This window comes from Aquila chrysaetos, chromosome 9, assembly GCF_900496995.4.
Source record: "Aquila chrysaetos chrysaetos chromosome 9, bAquChr1.4, whole genome shotgun sequence".
NCBI classification, from domain to species: domain Eukaryota; kingdom Metazoa; phylum Chordata; class Aves; order Accipitriformes; family Accipitridae; genus Aquila; species Aquila chrysaetos.
Genome location: NC_044012.1, coordinates 30464014 through 30486168, shown reverse-complemented (window position 1 = coordinate 30486168; position 22155 = coordinate 30464014). Strand labels below are relative to the sequence as shown.

The following is a 22155-nucleotide window of genomic DNA, read 5'->3' as shown; positions in this document are numbered from 1 at the left end:
TCAGCATTTCAGGCCCTGAGACGCGTCCAGGGACTTTTCATTCTTTGTGTGAAAGGGCGACGGTGCCGTTTCCATTAGAGAGATGCTTGCGAGAGCCGGTGCCGCCGAGCGGAAAGGCGAGTGAGAAGAGCTGTGTCAGCTGATCGGCTTTCAAATCACCTTCAAACCCTCGATTTCCTTAACATGATCCCTCCATCAGCCGAGTCTCGGGGGCACGGCCGGGGGGCTTTGCCGGGAGGAGAATAAACCGGGGACGGCGGTGACAGCCAGCGCTGGAGAAACCTCCCGTGCACGGTGGGGGAGCCTCAAAATCCACCCCCGCTGCCTTCCCCAGCCTTCCCAGACTTTTTAGGGTCGGGCAATAGCTTTGCACGGCCTCACCCTGCAGCCCCTGCTGTGCTTTCGGGGCACCCATCTGCTTCCCTGGTACATCCCTGGGAACCACCTCCAGCCCGGGGGGGGGGCCCCCCCCCCCCCCGGAGCATCCCTGGGGCCGGAGAGCAGCTCCCCTGCGGCGCCGGCTGCTGGGGAAGGGATGAAGACGCTATGGCCAAATTATTGATAAAAGTCCAGCGGTACTTTCGGCGAAAACCCGTGCGTTTCTTCACGCTGCTGGCTCTCTACCTGGCGGCCGGCAGCTTGGTTTTCCTGCATTCTGGCTTTGCCGGGGAGCCCACGGTGACGGGGAGCCAGCGCGGCCCCGGGGCTGGCGAGGGGCCAGGGCTGCCCTACCTGGGGGTGATGCAGCTGAGCCGTGGTTTCAAGGCGGCGGCGACGATGCCGGAGGGGGGACGGAGACACGGACCCTGGTTCAAAAGCACCTCCAAGGAACCGGCAGAGAGGGCCAAAGCCGGAGACTACGGCAGCACCCGGAGCCGGGCACTCAGGGGCAGGAGCGGCCGCGAGAAGGAGGAGGACAGAGGTAAGGGCTGGGGACACGCGTGTCCAGGCAGGGGTCCCTCCTCTTGGCGTCTGCCAGTGAAAGCCTCGTGCGCCGGGGCAGTGGTCTCTGAGCTGGTTTGGTTGTGTACCCCCACCAGGAACAAATTTCTGAGCACACACCCCCATTAAATGTGTATTTATTTATTTACAAACCATATGCATGTGCTACCCAAGCACTAAGATTTTCTTCCCGCGCCCCAGAGGACTGTCCTGCGCATCCCCTGGGGCGCAGCACCCCGCTTTGGAGTCCACTGGTCCAGAGGATGTTCCTAGAAAGTTCTTCTCCTCCCTTCTTCCCCTCCTTCCTCCCTCCACAAGTGCCAATAATCCATTTTCCTTTTTCCATTTGCACTTTTCCCACTTGTGCATCACCAAGCTCTGAGGCACACCTTGCTAGGACAGGTGCTTTTGGAAGTGCCAGTGGGGAGAGGCTGCACCCCATATTCATCCCATCCTTTGGCTGTGCCACTGGCCAAATTCAGTTTTAATTCCGTTAGCCCCAATGAACACAAAAACCAGATTTGTGGCCTGTTGTTTGCATTGCTGGGGTGTTCAGGCCGGGGCTGGCTGCGATTGCCTTGCAGGCACTGAAGTGCAGGCAGGTGCGGGTGCAGGCAGGGCTGGGGTTTCACCTTTCAAGCAGCCTGGCTGCTGCCTGGGGTTTGTGGTGTATTGTCAAGTGGGACTGTTATTAATGAACAAGGATAAGCGAATGTAGTAGTTCTCATTGATTTTTAAAATGGCAACTATTTATCCTGAAGGCAGCTGTATGCAGAGTCGCATAGTCTCTCTGAATTTGGGTGGCTGAGAGCTGCCCATCAGGGCTTTTGCATCCCAGGGGTTATTCAGCTTGTCACCTCCCTCACTGGCACCCACGAGTACCCAGTGCCAGCAAACTTCACCCAAAGACACCCCGCGTCCCCTCTCTGCCAGCTCTGCAGCCCCCCCTCCCAGTGAAGGAGCATCTTGCGTCTTCAGCTGCTGTGAAAGCCGTTATGATTTCTTGTCGTTAATAAAGTGGGCTGGTGAGAAGGAGCAATCCAGCTTATTGCTCCAGTGCCGTGCAGCTGCAGCAGTGGCATGCTGGATGCATCGGCGTTCAGGGCAGGAGCTGCAGCATCATCTGGTCGAGGAAAGTCGGAAGGGAATTGGGAGCGGGAACTGCTGGAGAGGTGTCAGGATGCTGCTGGGCTCTTCTCTGCCTGTCGTTGCTCGTTCCCCTCTCCTGACCCCCAGAGTGGGTGAAATCTGGGGAGGGGGAAGCATGCCTGTGAGGAGCCCCGGAGCCTGTGAAGGCTGCTTTGCTTAAGCAACCCTGTGCCCCAAAGCTGGGCTTGCTCAGGAGCTGCGCCATGGGGCTTGGCACATGCGATTCCCTGGGGCATCCCAGGATGGGAGCCGCATCTACCGGACCCTTGGTAGATCAGGGAGTGTGTGGCTCAGAGAGAAGCAGGAGCCCCCAATCCTGTGGTAAATTGAGGGTTTCAAAGGGGTCACTGTGCTGAGCCAGGCTTGGTCCCCCCCAATGCAGGCTGTTCCCAGGGCAGGGGGGGCTCCTCCTCGGCCAGCGGCCCCGCAGCAGGTCTGTGTTCATGTTCACTCTGGGCAAGATGCGTGGTCCAGGCTTGGAAGCAGGAAGAAAAATGGCTTGTGGTGCTTAAGGGACCTTCTCATGCTAAAATGAGATGAAAGGGGGTTTCCCCATCATGCCCCCGCACAGAGGGGTCTCCGGGAGCGTTTCCGAGGCGCGTGCGACTGCATTGCTCCATTAATGCGAATTGACATTTAGCAAATCCTCACCAGATGGTTCGTGAGCCCAAGCTGTCAGTCACCATAAAAACCCCAAGCAGCGCTCCTGTCCCTGGCCATATGCAACATGTCCACCGCGATTAACCTCTGCCGGTGCCGCCGCCTCCCCGTGCCCAGCCACGGCGGGGGCTGCGAGGGACAGGGAAGGGAATGCTGGGCTCAGGCATCGCTGGCTTTAGCTGCTCGTAGGTGGTCTGGGAATATCATCTTTCCCCTTTGTAATCTCACTTTGGAAGTCTCGGCGTGGGCAGCAGTTAATGGGAGCCAGCACAGACCCAGCAGCTGGAGGGGATGCAATGCCACCACACGAGCATCTCGGCAACTCCTGAGCACGATACTGAGGAGAAATTCTCCAGCTTGAGAAACCCCCCGAGCCCGGTGTGCCCGACATGCCTGTGGGGCTGGCGGAGCCTCAGGGGATGGGCACTGAGCACCCACCTCACTCCCCTGCTCCTCTCCGAAGTGCCTGCCGCTTCCCTGGGCCGTCTGGCAGGAGCAGGCAGATTTTAACGGTGGTGGTAATTAAGCAGGGGACAGCTTAAGAAGGCAGATGTGGAAGCTCTGCCACGTGAAATAGTTCCAGAGGGAATACTGGTCCTAAAATCAGCTGTGGTTTAGCTAGCGTGATATGCAGCTCTGGTGCTGTGCCTCCCTCCTCCTCCTCTTCCTCCCTCTCCCTCTCCTGATATGCTGGTGGAGTCCCAGGGCCAGGCCAAGGCGCGGGTCGAGGGCAGCCCCATCTGCCAGGGAATGGCTTCGGCTCACATCTGCATCCCCGTGTGAAGGGGGTGCATCCTGCATCCTGCCTCAAATCTGGGGGCATTTGTGGATGGTGAAGCCAGAGAGGGGAGCAAGCCCCAGCCCCAGCCTGGCAATGCCCAGCATCGCTTTCTCTCTGCCACATCCATCTCCGGTCCCTTGCTGGATGTCTCCAGCCATTCCCAGCCGGGGCTGGGCTCCCCCGTGACACATGAACAAGCAATGCCATGAAGAAAGGGGAACTGGTCACCCCAGGCACGCAGCCGAAGACGTCCCTATACCTTCCGACACCAGTGCAGTTGTCCCAGGGTTGATTAGCATGGGCCACCCTTCCTGAAGCTGCTGCCACCAATATCCACCCGTTCTTTCCCTCCGGGTTGACATGGAGCATTTCCCTTCTCGCATGCCAGACTTGTATTCATACAGCCGGGGAGAGCCCCCAGCCCATTGCCGGCGAGCCGTCAGTGCTCTGCGGAGGACAGAGACGGCTGCAGAGGGAGCGTCGGGGGGAGCTGGGAGGGCTCAGTGCCCAGCGCAGGCTTTTGATCAACCAGCTGGAAAATCAAGGGCAGATATATTTGTTTCAAGCATCACCCTGCAGAACAGCCCTGTGAAAACACTTCTGTTCTGCATTTAGCTTGCTAAACGGTGGTGGTGGGTGCTGGGAGAGCCTGGTGAGGGGCTGGGGCTACTCGAGCAGGGAGGGAGGATGGACAGACAGAGGTGTTGCCCCCCGACAGACCAACTCCTGGCACGAGAGCTGGGTCCCGATGGAACCCTCTGGAGAACGTGGCTGGGGATTTGCTGCGATGCTCCCCAGGGGGGTTACTAGTGACCCAAAGTGATTGCTGCCAGGGCAGGGGAGCAGCCCTGAGTGCACCCCGCGAGTTGGGGCGGAGTTGCAGCGCTACGACTCGCTTCCCCACACAAGCGGGGTCACCAGCTGGCCCCGAGCACGGGTGCATTGCCCAGGGGGTCCCTGCTTGCACCCCCTGCCCGCACCCAACAGGGACCCCAGCGCTGAAGCGGTTTGTGCGCATGTGCTGCACCACGGCCAAGAGCTGCGGTGCTCTCTGGGAGACCAAGCTTTACATTAAGCTTTACACTAAGATGTTAAACATGAATTTGCAATGCCAACAGCCCCAGTGGCCAGCCTAGCTCCTGGAAGAGTGAGACATTTGGGGAGTTTAATGACTATTGGGTGGATCTGTATGTCTGTTCACACATGTGCTTCCAACGTGTTCCAAAATTCCTCTTGGCCCCATGAGAGCTGCGTGCCAGGGCAGGTCCCCCTCTTGCTGCTCAGCACCCTCCGGCAAGCTCTGCCTAACCCGACCACGCACCTTTCAGCATCTCCCCTGCTCGCTCCTCCTTCACTTATTGTCCTCATATCTCCCTAATTATTCCAGTTGCTTTCCTAATAAATTGCAGCACGTATACGTCAAGAGCAATGGATCGAAGGTAATGCGCAGCAGTCACCGGCTCTGTACAAATGACTGGAGTAATCCTGCTCCTGTTAGATCTGTCATGACCAAAATGAGCTGACCTCCTGAAACCTGCTCAGCACTGCGGAAATGCCACGTTATGCTGAGAGTAATTGGGAGCAATTGAGTTATGGCTTTTTGGTGATTAAAGTTATCAGGCACATTTCTCTCAATCTTTCTCCTCCACCTTCCTCCAGGCTGGCTTGGGGAAGCTGGTTTGCAGCGCCATGTGGGGTGGTAGGGAGGGTGGAGGGGTATATGCGTGGGGCACGCCACTGGTGGGGTGTACACATGGAGTTGGTTCAGGGACCCCCCAACAGATGCAAAATGCAAGCAGGAGGTGAGAAGTATTATCCCATAGTGTGGTTTGGTATTGGAGGGTCACATGTGGAGATGCTCTGCTATTAGAGGGATAATTTGGTGTGTGATGGAGCCATGGAGATGGAAGGAGAGACACGGGGTGGTTATCATGTATGGGAAGATGAAACTTGCTTGCCTAGAGCCATGGCTTCACACTTTACCAGAGCAGGTGAGCCCTCACCTCTGCTCCTGCCCAGTCCTGTGCTGCCAGATATCCCAGTTCTTTCCCAAAGCCCCTTGGCCGGGGTGCTGGGGCCAGAGCCCTCGGTGACACAGCTGGAGGGGTGTTTGGTGCTGTGAAAAACAACTCCTTGGCTTGGGATCCGGTGGCCCTGAAGGGACAGGAGCCTCAGGAGCCTCTCCTTCTGTGGCCCCACGTTGGGACTCTGCAGCAGCAGCTCAAAGTCAGAGGCCAGTGACCACCACATGGGCTCCAGGATTTCTCCAGGACAGGGCTGCCCCATGCCAGCATCCTGCAGAAGGTGGTCTGAGAGTGGAGCAGATATTTCAGGATAATAAAAAGCAAAAGATTGCCATTATATTCATCGAGGATGTGTACCTGAAACAGGGAGTGAGGTGAACCAGACTGGTATGGGATTCCAAGCAAGCTCTGGCATTGCCCCCGGGGCTGGTAAGACCCAGCCACTGTTCCCCAGGGCCACCCTCCCCTCTCCCTGGGTGGCCAACCTGCACGTCCTCTGCCAGAACATGTTAATGGACACCTCGTTAGCTGATTGCCGGGTGGCTAATCCCACTGGCTCCCAAAACCCCTGTCCTCCTCAGGCAGCAGTGGCAGCAAGGATGCTGAGCATCCCTGCACCAGCGCTGCATCCCTGCATCGGCGGCAATACATCTTCCCCACGGCAAATGCTCAGATGGGAGCAGAAGCGGGGCACTAATGAGGGCACTAACGAGAGCACTAATGAGGGCACCTAACGAGGAGACTGAGTGAGGACAGGGTGGGTGCTGGCAGTACAGGGCTGCCCGGGGATGGCTCGTGGACTGGCTTGCCCCTAACAAGAGCCCACAGCCAACACAGAGTGTCGCAACAGGCATAGAAGCAAGGAGATGGCTGTTTGTTTTCAGATTATTGGGAAAGGCTACATTTATCAAATAAATGATTTCATCATAACTATTTATTCAGCTCTATTCCCTGTCTACCAGTATCTTCATTTGCTCTCAGCACAGGCATCAGCCTTTGTTAGTGCTGGGCAAATAACCTCCACATTGATGTCTGGGGCTGGGGAAAATGAGCTGCTGGCTGAGGAAAAATTGTTTTAAACCATATTTCTCCATTCTGCCTGCCCCTGTGTTCCTGGCAGGGCAGAGTGAAGGGGATGGGTTATTTTACCATGTAACTCATCTCTTTTTGGAGCTGCTTTGCTCAGTTTTAAGGCCGGTGGAAAGGAAGAGGACAGAGAGGAGAAGCCTCAGTGCAGAGACACAGCATCCTTTAAATCCGTGGTGTGTGTTTCTGGGCTTTATCTAGCTTTCCTTGCAGCGTTTGCAGGGGCGTGTTGTACCCAGAGCACGTGTTTCTAAAGCAAACGAACAGGGTGCATTGCTGCACATCCCTATTTAGGGAAAAATTAAAAGAGGGGGGTGGGAATTGGTGGGCTCAGCCTCGGCTGGTTCTTACCCCCTTCTCCTCTGCCCTCCCCCCAGCAAGATACATCGGCTGCTACGTGGACAACACTCGCCGGCGAACGCTGCGCGGCGTGTCCTTCTTTGACTACAAGAAGATGACAGTCTTCCGTTGCCAGGACAACTGTGCCGAACGGTAGGGCGGGAGATGGGCACCGCATCTTCATCAATTCCCGCACACCACCAGCGTTTCTCTGTTGTCACAGTTCCCTGCTCCAGCTGCTCTCCTCCCCTTCCGCCCGCCTTCCTTCTTTTTTCTTTAGATTTATGTCATTTTGATTTTTTTTTTTTAATTCACTGGTGTTTTCGAGGACCCCAGTTTCCTCCCCCCGAAAAAGGGTGGGCAGGATGATGGGCTCCATCCTCGTATGGGGCAGGGGGATGTAAGGGCTCCAATTTGCTGCTGGAGGAGCTTTGAGCACTTCCATCCACACAGGGTTGTCCCCACCAAAATGCTGTCCCCACCAAAACACCCTCCCCAGACCTTCCGAGCTGTCAAAGGGTGTCCGTGAGCAGCTGGGGAGACATGTGGATCCGTTGCTGCCAAAGTTTTCTCCTTTCCCAGCATTACATGAAGGATGTGCCCTAAATGTGGTCTGTGCCAGCAGGGCGGGTGGCATTGCAGGCAGTTTGCTGCCTCCAAACTCCCCCGGAGCCGAAGCCCGTCTGTGCAGCATCCCACAGCACCTGGGGACATTGCTGCAAAGGGCCATCGCCGATCACTGGGACAGTGGCACGTCCCCTGCATAGGGCTCATCCACCTCAGCAGGATGCTCACCCTGACGGACGCATGCCATGAGCCGAACCAAGTGCTGCAGCGCATCCTCGACGGTGCCGATGCAGGGCTGCTCCACACCAGAGCCCCCTCCGCAGCAACAGCAGCCCCATGGTGGGACTTACCGGTTCGGCACTGCCCCTCTGGAGCAGGTTTCCAGCTCCGCTGGCACTTGGCAAGCACCAGCCTGTGCTGGAATCCTTCCCCCTTTCAAATCCAATCTGTATCGAGCAGCACAGCTCTCCTGCTTTGAAGCCCAGCAAAGTCCCTGTCACTTACTCCTGCCCCACCACCACCTGTTACATCCTCCCTGCCTGTAAGAAATGTCGCTGTCTCCTGCTTTATGATCTCTGTGGCCCATGGAGACCTTTCCCTTGAATAGAAAAGAAAAGAAAAGAAAAGAATAGAATAGAATAGAATAGAATAGAATAGAATAGAATAGAATAGAATATTTTTAGTTGGAAGGTACCTACAATGATCTCCTAGTCCAACAATGCATCCTTGGGATGCAGTGCTGCTTCCAGCGCTGCGTGGGAGCTGGCTGCAGCAGGGATGCTTCTGCAAAACCCCACAGAGCTGGAGGGATGCCTGGGGACGTGCTGAGCCCCTCCGTCTCCCTCTCCCCAGGGGCTACCTCTATGCGGGGCTGGAATTCGGTGCCGAGTGCTACTGCGGGCACAAGGTCCAGGCATCGAACGCCAGCGAATCCGAGTGCAACATGGAGTGCAAGGGAGAGAGGAGCAACGTCTGCGGTGGGGTCAACCGCCTCTCCATCTACCGCCTGGAGCTGGCCCAGGAGTCTGCCAGGAGATGTAAGTCAGCAGCATGGATGCAGCTCCTGCCTTGGACCTGACATGGGGGAACCCCTTGTGGTGCCGGTGGGGGCGAGCCCCGGCATCCCCATGCTGTGTAAGCTGGGTCACGGCTCAGGAGAGGGGGTTTGAAAGTGGTTCAAGTCTGTGGCTGGGCCAGTTTTGCTCCTGTAAACTGTGCGGATCCCCGTGGGGGATGGCTGCTGGCCGGGGCTGGGTGGAGTGGGGAGCCCCAGGGACCTCACTGGGAATTCAGGGCATTTTGGGGGACTTTGGATGAAGACCTCTCTCTCCTGATGGCCAAACAGGACCATTATCACATTCAATGTGTGCTGGTGGTGGAGCTGGCTGCAGGATGAAGGATGTGAGGGAGCTCCAGAAAGAGCCAAGGGTGCTCCCCGTCAGAAGTGCTCGTTTGGCTCCCAATTAGGCACCACTATAATTATCCACATTTGCTGCTTTTCTTTCCTCGTCCCCAAGCAATGGGAAAGAGAGTGGTGGCGTTCAGGGCTCCCATCACCAGGCACCCAGTGGAGTGACCACCCTGGAGAGGGGCCAAGGGTGCATAGTACGTGCAGCGGTGGGCAAGGACCTGGCACAGGACCCCTCAGGGTACCAATGCCAGGGGGGACCAGGCCTGCTCTCCTCACTGGCTCCATCCCTCATACAGCCTGCGATCAACTGAGTTGGTAAAAATAGGGAGGAAAAAATAAACCTGACTTTGCTGTCAGGGCTTTTGCTCTGATTTTGCACTGTGAGTGGCCAGGTAAGCTTGTTAGCAAATGTGGCTTCACAGCCGGTGGGTGACAAGAGCTGGAGAAAAGCAGCCGCTGTGCCGACGGGTGGCTGGAGAGGAGTGATGGGGAACAGCGATGGGGACACTGGGGCATGCAGAGGCTCCTGCTCCCATTCCTGGGGTGCAAAGGGTGGCAGTGACATCATTTTTGGGGTGCAGCCCCTGCTCCTCGGGCCTGGGCCAGCATCACTCTCAGCACCACTGTGGCCTCTCTCCCTTGCAGATGGCAGCGCGATATTTCGGGGGTGCTTCCGCCGGCCAGACAACGTCTCCATCGCCCTGCCTGTCAGCCAGCTCATGCTGAACATGTCGGTGGACAAGTGCGTGGACTTCTGCACCGAGAAGGTACTGGGGGGACTGGGGCGGGAGGGTGCAGGTCAAAAGCTTAATCATCTAAATCATCATCAGAAAGGGTCACACGGGGTAAATTTTAATCTGCTTTAGTGTCATAATTATGTGTATCCAAACTACAAAGGATCAAATTGATTGATTGTGTCTTTGCTGTGGGGAGGGACTGGACCACAGCTGCCCACAGGAGCAGCACCCGCTGCCTGCCCTGTCTGCTCCCCACGGCTCTGCCCCCCCCCAGCAGGCAGCAGTCCCCTGCAGGGGGGGTTGGGCAGGGGTATCACGGCATCCTGCTCTGGTCCAGGGATGCTGCAGTGCAGTTTGCTCCTGGGGCACGATGCCTATAAGCAGGCAGGGGAAAGGCTGACAGGGGGCATTGCCGGAGTATTTATTAATTAAAACTAGGTAAATTATCAGGCAGAGGAAGAGAAAGACATGCAGGTGGGGACAGTTGTGTCCTCCCTTCACGGCCTCCTCAGCAGAGGACGGGGGGGAATAAACCATCACACCAGTTAAATACAAGTGGCTGCTCCATCGCTGGCTCCACTTTCCCATAGCTGCTGGGAGACCTTGGGGCTGGGAGGTGTAAATAACTGGAGCCCCTCGATTAACCTGGCACTGCCGCAACCTAGTGGTAAATTGCCTGTCAGCCACTGAATGGGTCTCATAACTCCGGGCTTGGAAACGCCGGCGAGGCTGCCATTGGGCCATCTGATGGCTCTTAGTAACCTCGGTGTGGGTGACAAACTCACAAATGACGTGCCACGGCTCTGCCGGGAGCACCAACGCCCGATGCTTTGCTGTCCATGCCAATAGGCAGCTCGGCTGTGCCCAGGAAAGTTGCGGCTTGGGTGGTTTTGGCTGTCTGCAGTGAGCTACTTGTGCAACTGCCTTGAGGGATGCTGCAGCCAGCTGGAAGGGTGCTGCAAACCGCCCTGCGCTGCACAGCGGGGCTGGGCCAGGGAGGACAGGTGTGGGGGGCAAAGGAAGGGTCTGCTACGGGGGACAGGGACAGTGCTGCTGGCTGCCCCCCCTCCACCCGTCCCCGCAGGAGTACCCGCTGTCAGCACTGGCCGGGATCACCTGCCGCTGCGGCTTCCCCACTACGCTCTTCACCCTGCACGAGCGCGAGGACGAGCAGCTCTGCGCCCAGAAATGTGCCGGTGAGGAGTTTGAGAGCTGCGGCACTGCTGAATATCTCCTCGTTTACCAGACCCAAGTGCAAGGTGAGCTGGCACCGGACTCACCCTGGCTGCTGCCGGGCAGGGGAACAGGCATGGACCCCTTGGGCACGGGTACCGGCACCAGTTCCCAAGCCCTTCCCAGGGACACTGGCAGAAAGTGAGCATGAGCTTGCAGCATCTATTTGGCTTTCATTAAAAATTACCATTTATTTTCATTTCCTGGGAAATCAATCTTCCCCTGAACAAACAGCTTTAATTGCTGCCTGATTCAGCTGCAGGAGAGAGCAGTTTGCCATCTGCCTCTGGCAGGATCCCTCCTTGCTGCTGCTTGTCCCTTCTTGTCACCGGCAGTACTGGTGAGCCGGAGCCTGCAGCCAGCTGGTGAACCCGCTGGGGCTTTGCTAGCTGGAGCGGACAGACTCCAGGGAAAAATATGGGGGAAAAAAGCTGTGACCAGGCAGAAAGTCCCCAGGAGGCTGCACAGAGAGGGCTCCTGTCCCCCACTGCCCTGCAGGTCCCCGCGGTGGGACCAGCGGGGACAGGGAAGCACAGGGCGAGGGGAAACATGTTACTGGGAGAGGAAAGGGCTGAATGGAGCAAGTGAGGACCCAAATTTAGGTGGTTTTGCTTCAGAGCAGCTCAGTCTTGACATGATCCCTGCTTTGGTGTTTGAGGCCATGCTGGAAACGCTTGTGCATTTGTTGATATAAAAAGCAGGAGCATCGCTTGGCAAATGCACCCGTGTTACTCCCTCTCCTCTAATCACGCAGGCAGCAAGCAGCTGCTAATGGCAGAGCACCTCCTGCCCTCTTCGTAGGACTTTTTGGGGTGTTTAGAATTTTTGGGGGTGTTTAGGACTCTTTGGGGTGTCCCTATGTGCTTTGGGCAGGGTGCAAGGGTGCCTTTCCCTATAGCGGCCACCTCCTCGCATCCTGCCCTAGCATCTTCCCAGGAGACAGCAGCACGCTGTAAGGAAGCAGAATATCTCTGTAGGAAAAGCACGTTACCGTGCCCTGATGTGCCTTGGCCGGTTCTCGCTGCAGACAACCGCTGCATGGACAGGAGGTTTCTCCCCACCCGTGCCAAGCAGCTGGTGGCCCTGGCCAGCTTCCCTGGTGCTGGCAACACTTGGGCACGCCACCTGATCGAGTTGGCCACCGGCTTCTACACCGGCAGCTACTACTTCGATGGGTCTCTCTACAACAAAGGTGAGACGGGGGGGGTGGGTCGCTGCCAGGGGTGCACCGGTCCCAGCTGAGCTGGGCAAAGGTCCTGGTGACATCCCTCGGGTCTGCAGGAAGGGGAGGGCAGAACTGGGTACCACCGATGCTGCTCCAAAGGGTATCGGATGGATCCGACGTCGTGTGTCCCCTGCCCGTAACCTCCCTGTGCTGCCCACTAACCTTGGCAAGGACCGATTTGGGGTAGAACTGGGGTTTCTCCATCACGCTGGTGGTTTTTAACCTGCTGTGGGGGTTGGAACTTTCTAGAGGAGGAATCGGAGCAGCTCTGACCCTGGCAAACAAGGAAATTCCTGTGGGTTTTGCCCCAAGAAAAGGCCAGTGGAGTTTTTTGATCAGATTTCTCCAGGAGCTGGTGTTTGTGGGCTTGGCACTCTCATCCTGGGATGCATAAAGTGAGAAGCAAATGAAAGTCATGGCTGCAGGGTGAGAAGGATTTGTGCAGCCTTCCAGCTTCAGGATTTGGGAGCGGGTGGTGCTGGGGGCACTGGTATCCTGGAGGACAAATGTTCCCATGCACTTCCTGAGTAGCTGCAGATAAAAATAGTGATGTGTCAGGGCACCCGGGGAACACCAACACCCAAATTAATGAATATTCACCATGCAAAAAAGCGCTGATGAGCTTACAGGGGGATGGAGGAGGGAACTGATCTCATTTGCCTGCTCTCCTCGGGCTGAAGGATTTGGTGGAGATCCATCTTCCCATCCTGGGTGACACAGATATTTGCCCAGTAAATATTTAACAGAGGAGGGATGCTGTTGCTCCCACCTCTTGTGCCTTCTCGGGCAAAGCAGCAGCGCTGTGCCCACTGTATTGGTGCCAGGGCCGATAGCACATGGGCTTTGGGGACCCCAAATTAAGCAGCAAGGATAAGTTTCAAGCCAAAAAAACCCTTGAGGCGGGCATGAAGCTTTTTCAGGCAGAAGCCAGCTCCTCCCAGTAACCCACCATATTGCAAGGGGGAGCGAAAAGACCAGTTCTCCCATTTTATAGCCATTTACAATAGTTTTATTTATAGACCTTGAAGGTTTCTCCTGCTTTTCCTTCTCCTTTTATGGCTTTGAGAGGAAATCCTCCTTCCCTCCTTGGCCCTGGTGCAGCTGGAATCTGTACCAGGGGTACCCATGTAGCTGGTGGGGTCTGTACCCATGCAGCCAGCTGGGGTTTGTACCCAGGGTACCCCCTAAAGCCCCATTTGCCTGACACTGTAGGCAGCGATGCACATTTCTTTGAGATTTGCCAAATTCAGCCTTTCAGAGATGGAGATGCTCTGCGCTGAGTGATGGAGCCAGGACTATATCAGTGCCCGGCACTGGCACCCATCCCAGGGTGCAGCCGGCTTCGTGCATCCCACGGAGGGGAGCATCACCGGGTGAAAGCCTTGGTGATGTTTTGCTCAACCAACCGAGCACAGGTTTCATGTTTATTCTAGGCTGAGCGTATCGGAGGGCCTGGAGGTATCCAAGCAACTGGCAGATTAGCCATCATGTCCCTGTGTCACATGGCATGGCTGCCGAAAGCAAATTACACATCTATAATTGATGTAATACAGCTACTTACAGCTTATCTCCCCCCTTGGCTCAACTCTGCCGCCACCACGTTGTTCCCGGGTAGTTTGGGTTGTGCTTTGCAGGAGCTGGGGGTGCAAAGGGGCTGGGAGTGATGCTGGGCTCAGCCCCGATACTCCATGCGGGGGCACAGGGGATGGTGGTCCCCTCCCTGGACCCCCCATAGCATCACCGTGGCCCTGGGCTTATCTGCAGCCCCATGAGCATGTTTTTTTTACCCTTCTTAATTTATGGAGAGAGCTTAAACACTGTGGTCAGGGAGATTATAGCTATAAAAATACGTTCTTGACCCCCAATACAAGCATAAGGTACATTAATGCAGTATGCCGTTATTTAATGCCAGTGTGTTCTGCCCTGGAGGAAAGCTGGGCTGTGCCATATCAGGCTGTTGCAGACTGTCTCACTGAGAAGAGCCGAGCACGGCTGGGGAGGAGGCAGCCCTGCTCGGTCCCCATGCCCGCTACCCGCCCTCTCATACATAAATTTTACATGACTCATAACTTGGGCAAATAAATGATTGCCATCTGGGAGAGGGATGCAAATTCTACTTCAAGCTCCAGCTGCTTTTATCCAACTGTATATTGCAACCTGATATCCCCCCATCGTTCCCTTTCCCCAGCTCGCTTTTATTATTTTTATTAACATCGGCACCGGCCGCTTCTCAGGCGCCTGCTTGCTCTGTCCCGGCAGGGTTCAAGGGCGAGAGAGACCACTGGCGAAGCGGGAGGACGATTTGCATCAAAACCCACGAGAGCGGCCAGAAGGAGATCGAATCCTTCGATTCGGCCATCCTGCTCATCCGAAACCCCTACAAGGCTCTGATGGCAGAGTTCAACCGCAAATATGGGGGGCACATCGGCTTCGCGGCTCACGCCCACTGGAAGGGCAAAGGTAAGCTGGTGGGCTCCCACAGGACCTGGGTGGGCAGGCTCCAGCCTGACTGCTGGAGCTATAAAGCTGTTGTTAAAGCCCCGTAGAGCCTGAGTCTGGTCCCTGTGGGGGAAGCCTGGGCTGTGCCACCCCTTTGGGGTCCCCATGTTGGAGGGGCATCTCCTGGGCTTGCAACTGGCACAACATGCAGCACCCACCTGGGCACGGCCGAGGGTTCCCACGTGGGCGGGACGGGATGGGATGGGGAAGCGGAGATGCTGGGCTGTTCGGTGCTGTGTTGGGTCACAAGGGCAGGAGCAGAGAGGTGGCACCGCCTGGGGACACGAGGCTGACAGCAGCCTGGTGCCACCGGGGAGGGAATGGGTTGGGTGGGCAGGAGCCCAAGGACCCAAATTCTGCCCCTTCTTTGGAGCAGCTCTTCGAGGCCAAGCTGTGCTTGGCTGGACAGGTGGAGAGCAAGGAAAGGTTAAAAAAATAACAGGATCCATCAGACATCTCCATCCATCACTTGGTGGGCACATATGTCTGCGTGGGGCTGCAGCATCTCCATGCTGCCACTGAAGCTGGATCCCAGCAGGATCACCCTGCCCAGGGGGTCGGGGGTCGGGAGGGAACGGGCAGCCCTGCTCCCTGGCAGAGCCAGCCCTGGCACGGGCACCACTGGGGGGTGGAAAAAAGCCCCATAACTCACTAAGGCAATAGTACCTGCAATGGGTCCTGCCCGCCGCTGCCAGGTCACTCGCCTGCCTCGTCCTGCCTGTCCAGTGCGATCTCACAAGCACCCGAGTTTCTAACTAGCAGGAGGAAGGCGATCTCCTCCAAGCCCCCATTATCTGTCCTTCCCCAAGGCAGAGGCGCGAGAGATTGGACCCAGCCCCAGAGGCTGCAAAGTCCCCGGCTGGGGGGAACCGGCTGCCCCTTTGCCGGGCTCTCCCTCTCGCTGGTGCCGGCAGCAGGAGCGGTGGCAGCCACCAGCCCATCCCTAAGGACATTAGCAGTGGCAGAGTATTATTTCTGTGTGCCCAGCTGCTCCGGAGACACTACCTTTCCCATGCACAGGCATATTGTGGAGGCTTGTTAATTATAGCAATTTGCAAATTGCTGTTGTGGAATTGACTTCATTGGAAAGAGTTAAAATATTTAGCTTGATTGAACATCTGCTACCCTTAATTCAGAGTTTATTTAAGGGGAGCTTTTGCTGTTGTTGCTGTTATGTGCCTGGATTTCGTTATCACCATGTGCTTGCAGCACCGGAGATGGCCCAGCCCTGCTCTCCCCACCGCCCCATCCTGTAAAACCAGGGAAAAGAAATGTCCCACTGCTTTCTTGTTGACTTTTCTCCCTGAGCAGGTCCCTGGGCTGGCATCGCCCTTGCTGTCATGGGGTATGAGCTTCTTGCAAGTTTTTATCCCCATCTGCTGCACCCCAAAGCACAACAGCAAATTGCAGATACAGCCAGGACAGGGGATGCAGGACAGAGCCCCAGCACCATGGGAACCCTCCTGAGCTTTCCTCGTCTCAACCCCCCCACCTCTGTCCCACACCTTGTGCCCCTGTGGGGAGCGGGGGACAGGCAGAGGGGACTCTTTCCTCCATCCCAGCACGGTCTGATTTGGACACCCATTAAAATACATTACCAAATTATTTCCAGAGGATGTACGGTGTAATTAGCTGATGGGTTAATTGTCAGGTTAATTAACCATTGGAACAACTTGCCCAGAAAGATGGAGATTTTCCATCGCTTGAGGACTTTAATCGGGCTGGGATGGTTGCTGAGAGCTGTGGTGCAGCACGAGGCACGGGTCGGAGACCCCCGTTTCGGCGACCCTGTGTGTGGGCTCAGCCCATGGAGGAGCCCAGCCATGGAGCCCGGGGGTTCCCTGCGGGACCATCAGCTCCCACCCTACTCTCCCACCAGCAGCAAACACTCAGCGGGGACAGTTTGTTTGTGCCAGGTTTGCAATTAACGCTCTGGTGCGTGGTTAAATAAATCATCCAGAGGCCAAAAAAAAAAGTGATTAAAGGTAAGTAATTAAGACAGGGCACGGGGCTCCCATCCCCAGCCTTCCCTGTGGACAGCCCCTTGCTCCCTGCAGCCCGGCTCTCCAAACCATTTCCTTCTCCCAGAGCTAATTTGGGGGCAATTTTGGAAAAAAGCCGTGCCCTCTCCCCAGCCTCACCTGTGGCTGCTGGTGCTGGGGGGGATTTTCCTTCCCTCCGCACCATTCTCAGCTCTGCATGGAGCCTGAAGTGGCCGCGGGCGCCGTGAAACCCCTGTTTGGTTCCGTGACATTAATTTTACGATATCCCTGGAGCGGTTCCAAAGCAAAGTTTTATGTGATATGATTACACAAGGTGAATTGTCCTGTATCTGTTTAATGAAACAGATACTGTGTTTAATGATTCTTCGGGGAATTAAATACAGTTAAGCTATTAATCAGGCATTGGTTTCTGGGGGAGGACAAGAGGAAGAGGCAGGTACCCAAAGCTTTTATGCATCGTGAGATAGATGTATATGGCACTGCCAGGAGAGTTGCGGTTTATTATTGATGTTTCATTATCCCTTTTATCACCTGATTTTTATGGGAGGATCAATTAGCGAGAATTGAAAGATTTCAGCGGGGAGTGCAGGCCGTAGCCCTGGGATGGGGGATGCAGGGGGTGTGGGAGGACCCAGGGGACACCCACTAACCGTGTCCTCTGCTCCTTCCAGAGTGGCCGGAGTTCGTGGCGAACTACGCACCGTGGTGGGCGACCCACACCCTTGACTGGCTGCGCTACGGCAAGAGGGTGCTGGTGGTCCACTTCGAGGACCTGAAGCGGGATCTCTTCGTCCAGCTGCAGCGAATGGTGGGGCTGCTGGGCATCGCCGCCTGCGAGGACAGGCTGCTCTGCGTCGAGGGGCAGAAGGACGGCAACTTTAAGCGATCCGGCTTGAGAAAATTGGAGTATGACCCTTACACCCCCGAGATGAGGAAGATGATCAGCAGCTACATCAAAACGGTGGACACGGCTCTGAAACTCCGAAATCTGTCGGGGGTCCCGGATGACTACTACCCGAGATGATGGTGACGATGGCGGGGGGACCTCACCCTGCGTGGCAAGGAAAGGCTCGGTCTTCCCGGCCTCTGCCTACTTCCACCCAGTGGGTGGCTTTTCTTTTAATTCTCCATCTGCTGCTATTAGCTGTTAATCAACTCCCTGCATGAGCAACGAATGGTCCCCAGCCATCGCTGAGCTTGCTTGGCCGATGCCGACGCTGATGCGGACCCAGGCATGGCGGCACCGCTGAGCGGATGCACGGTGCCTTCCCGCCACAGGGTTCCTGCTCCATCCCACTCCCGTTTCGGCTGCTGCAGCCCTCCTTGGCAATGCAATGGGTTATTTGTGTCCGTCCCTTCGGGCTGGCTGGAGGGGACACTGCATTGCTCATGACGTGCCTGACGCACCCTCCTGGTGTCAGCACACTACCGCGGTGCCACAGGAGCTGAGCTCCCCTGGGCTGGGTATCCCCAAACTCCCCTCGCTCCTTGGCCAGCCCTGGAAGGCTGCTGCCCATCCCTGGATGGAGCCCATCAGCCTTCCCAAGGGAGGAGAGACCGGGGGGGGTTGGCACCGCATGGGTGATGCTCCCGTGGATCCCGGTCAGAGGTTACGGAAACCGGGAAGGTTGCGCTGGGGAGAATGATGCCTCCAAATGAGGTGGCCGTGTGTCCCCCATGCACTGTCCCTTGGCTCTGCAGGGACCCTCCCTGAGCCTGGGGACAGGGGGTCCCTGGGTCGAAGCTGGCATCCCCAGCCACAGCACCGGGCAATGTTGCTGCTCCAGCCCCGGTGCCCTGGGGGAGCCCCTGACCCCCATCCAGGGGGGCTGCAGCAACCTCAGCCCTGGGCTGCGGGTGGGAGCCACCCCCACGCGTGTGGGCAATGCTTGAGAGGGGGATGTTGGGCCCGGACGGAAGAGCTTACGGGACCCACGAGCTCGTCGGTGCGTCATTTCGAAAGCTCACGAGCCAGAACAGCCCCCCAGAAGCAGTTTTGGGTGCCACATGCTGCAGCCCAGCCACATCAAACCCATGCGGCAGCAGGGAGCAAATCCTGGGGTTGAGCTTTCAGGTGTCCCTCCAGCCAAATCCAGTCCCACAATGGGTCCCCCCACCGATGCCTGCACCCTCGCCCGCTGCCTGCTGACAAGCAAGCGAAACCAAAGGATCTCCGTGCGCATCGGGAAGAAGCCGTTCACCAGGCTGGCTTTGTGCAGAGCTGCATGTGGTCCCCGGCTGTCCCCCTGCCCTGCACCGCCTCCCAGCCCATCCCTGTTCTGACTTTTGCCGTAAACGAGCTCCCTCCCCTCCTTCCAGCCCGCAAGTCCCCTTTGGATGTAGGTGCAAAAGCCATATATTGTACGCAGCCTTTTCTAGAATTAGGTATTTAATGATTGTCTTTTAACTCTTGATCTTGATAGAAATACATGCACAGATTGAAATCTAGAGACACTGCTCAATCTATATTCAAAGAGAGAGAAGAGAACTCCACGGAGAAAAAGGAGAATTTAAATAAAATATATTTTTCTAACATGCATGCAGAGCGGACATGGGCAGCGATGCCAGGGCTGGGGGGCTCCCGGTCCCCGTTTCTTTGCACGGAGGTGGGCAAATGTGTTTATAGGGAGCAGCTGCCCTGTTTTTAACTATTCCCTTACAAACAGCTGGAGTTTTTCTAGGAGAGTGGGCGAGCCCTGTCCCGGCAGTGGGAATCAAGCTGACCCCATGCTCCTTCACTCCTGGCGGCCCCTGGGGCTGCCTACCTCGGTCAGAACAAATCCTCAGGTCAATCCAGCTATTAAAGGAGAGTTTTTGTTGCTATTCTGCCTTCCCGTGTATTTGTGGGGCTGTCCGAGGACTCCGGCACCCCCCACCCATCCCAGAGCAGGGGCTGGATGTCCCCCGGGACATGGGAGTGACTGGCGGATGGCTCCTCTCCCCCAGTCTTTAATCACATTAATGTTATTCCCGCATCCAAACTACTGACAATGCAACCAAAGTGGCTCGTTCTTGGGAGTTTTATTACCTTTATAGTGTCCTTAAAGACAGGTTTATTCGGGTGTGTGGTGGGAGCGGGGAGATTTACTGCGGGCTTTATTCCTGTTGCCTCCCATCCTTCCTCGGCTCTGGAGCAAGAGTAGGCTCAGTGCAATTTATTCCTTTTCTCTTGGCCGATTGCCCTCTTATCTGGAGTTCGTGAAGTCCCTTTTTTCTTTTATAGTGTTGGGTTTGCAACGATCAAGACGCAAGCCAGGCGTGATTTGTTCTGACAGGCATCGTCTGAGGGAGGGGCAGTGTTCCCTTCCACCCCTCAAGTAATTAAACCCCCAAAGCCAATTAATCTCCAAGATCAAACAATTAAGAGGTGACATCACGTGCAGCCAACATGCTCAGGGTCCTGGGCTGCAGGTTGTGAGGCGGAAGGGGAGGCGTGGGGAGCGGGGAGGGGGGGCTGCCCCCAGCACGGGGACCCCCTGCCCAGGGATTGCCCCATCCGCACAGCCCAGGGGGTCATCGCCACCCCCACCAAACCCCTTCAGATCTGATAGCAAAAGGACAGCGGAAGCTCCCTGAGCACCAGCAGGATCAGCTTACCTCTTTTTTTCTGCCCCCCATGGCTTTAAGGTTCACTGAAGCTTAATGCCTTTATTTCACCACAATTGCTTTTTTTTTTTAATTTGCAATGAAATGGAGCAATCGGACATCATTACCTCCCTGTAAGTGAGTGCTGCACATCTGGCTGCACACGCACACATGTGCACCCCCGGCTTACAGGGGTCCGTGCCTTCGCCTCGATCTTGGCTAATGCAGGAGCAGCATTCACCGTCCTGCCGGCGGCTGCTTTCCCTGCACGCGCAGCCAAGCTGCAAGCAGAAACGGAAGGGCTATTTTACTTTATTTTTAAATTTTTATTTATTCATTAAATGCCAGGCTACTTTTTTTACCACATGGGACTAGCATGCAATAATAAAATTTATATTCCCCCTGGAAAGAGAAGCCAACCATCCTTTCTGCATCATTTTCATGTGCAAAGCTCTTGACATTTAATAGCCGCCCTGCTCGGCTGCCTCTGTAATGACATTAGCCTGGCTCATTGGAGAGCACCGAAATGTGCAGGCAGGGTAGGCAACACTCAGCGTTTCCATGATGATTTTTAAAAGCAGTGAATCTTTCCACTTGACTCAGCCTGGGCAAGCCCCGAGCATCCCCGGGTGGGAGCAGCCAGCTTGCACGGCCCCAGCGTGGGACTGGGGGCTGCTGGGGGGGTGACCTTGACCACCCTCCTCTGGCTTCCTGCATTAAAAATCATCTATTTTCTGCAATCTCTCATCCCCAGGAGCATTTTCCTGCCTCCCCGGCCCTGTGCTGGCAGAGGCTGCAGCATCCTCCCTCCCGGGCTGGATGGGTTACTCAGTCGTTGCCTTAGCAACAGCATCTGCACCAAAATTCCCCGCATTTCCCCCAATTCCATGTGGGTTTTGCGCTCAGCAGGCCTGTCCCTGCGATGGAGGAGAAGATGCTGGAGGAGACGATGCCAGAGAGTGGCTCAGGCCAGGGATCCTTTCCCCGGCAAAGGTAGTGATGGCCCTTTGGGGTGAATTCAGGGGGTTTTGGGCAATGACCCCAGTGATGCAAATGATGCTGGGGGACTCACAGCAGGTCAGAGGGAAGGGGCTCCCCTTCCTCCCAAATTAAATCACACAGAAAGTTCATGCTGCTGTTTAAATGAGAGGGAAATAACCCACCTCAACAGCATAATACAGAAGCTGCGACAGCACCTTCACAAAAGCTCTATAATGTAGAGGAGATGCGAGTTATAAATCGGAGCAGCAGTAATATTCATCCCTGACAAAAGAAGCGTGTTTATTTATCGGCTCTACTATTTTCCGTAAAATTTACAGTTGACAATCTGCCTGAATGCAGCAGAGATAATTTAAACATGGCTCCAACCCACCTGGCATCAAGGAAAGGGAAAGGGTAACATGTTTATTCTTTTTTTTTTCTTTCTTAATTCCAATTCCAAATAAAGGAAGTGATTTATTGGAGAAGGAAAGCACAGCTTTATTTCAGGGCCATGACAGCTAATTGAAAAAGAACAGTCATTAACGATGGTAGTGTGTTCCACAGAAATGATTTTGGTATATTCTGGAGTAATTTCCCAACTGCTCATGTGAAATGAGACCCAGCCCCAAGTTTTGGGGCCCTGCAAGCGGCAGGTAATTATGGGGAGGCAGCAGCGGGGAGGGGGCATGGAGAGGCACGAGGCAGTTTTGGCACGTGGCGAGGATGCGCTGGGCAAGGACCGGTCCTGCCGTGGGCCCCCTGACATGCTGCAGCACCATCCCTGGGGTTCTGGGGGTGCTGAGCCCCACAGTGCGTGGGGCATGTGGGACCTCGATGGGCTCGTGGGGTAGGGAGAGGTGGGATGGCTGTGGCTGTGGAATGGGGTCCCGGGGTTGTGGATTGGGGTCTTGGGCTAGGGATGGGGGTCCTGGG

General features: G+C 56.0%; 1 protein-coding gene across 1 annotated transcript; it reads left to right on the top strand.

The window, feature by feature from the left end:
* The first annotated feature begins 246 nt into the window (after window positions 1-246).
* WSCD2 (WSC domain containing 2) lies at window positions 247-19479 on the top strand. The gene is made up of 8 exons (XM_030025168.2): window positions 247-922; window positions 7020-7134; window positions 8401-8585; window positions 9605-9726; window positions 10781-10955; window positions 11957-12121; window positions 14414-14614; window positions 17328-19479. Exons 1-8 carry the CDS (start codon window positions 547-549, stop codon window positions 17678-17680), a joined length of 1692 nt encoding a protein of 563 aa, XP_029881028.1. The 5' UTR covers window positions 247-546; the 3' UTR covers window positions 17681-19479.
* The last annotated feature ends 2676 nt before the right edge of the window (window positions 19480-22155 follow it).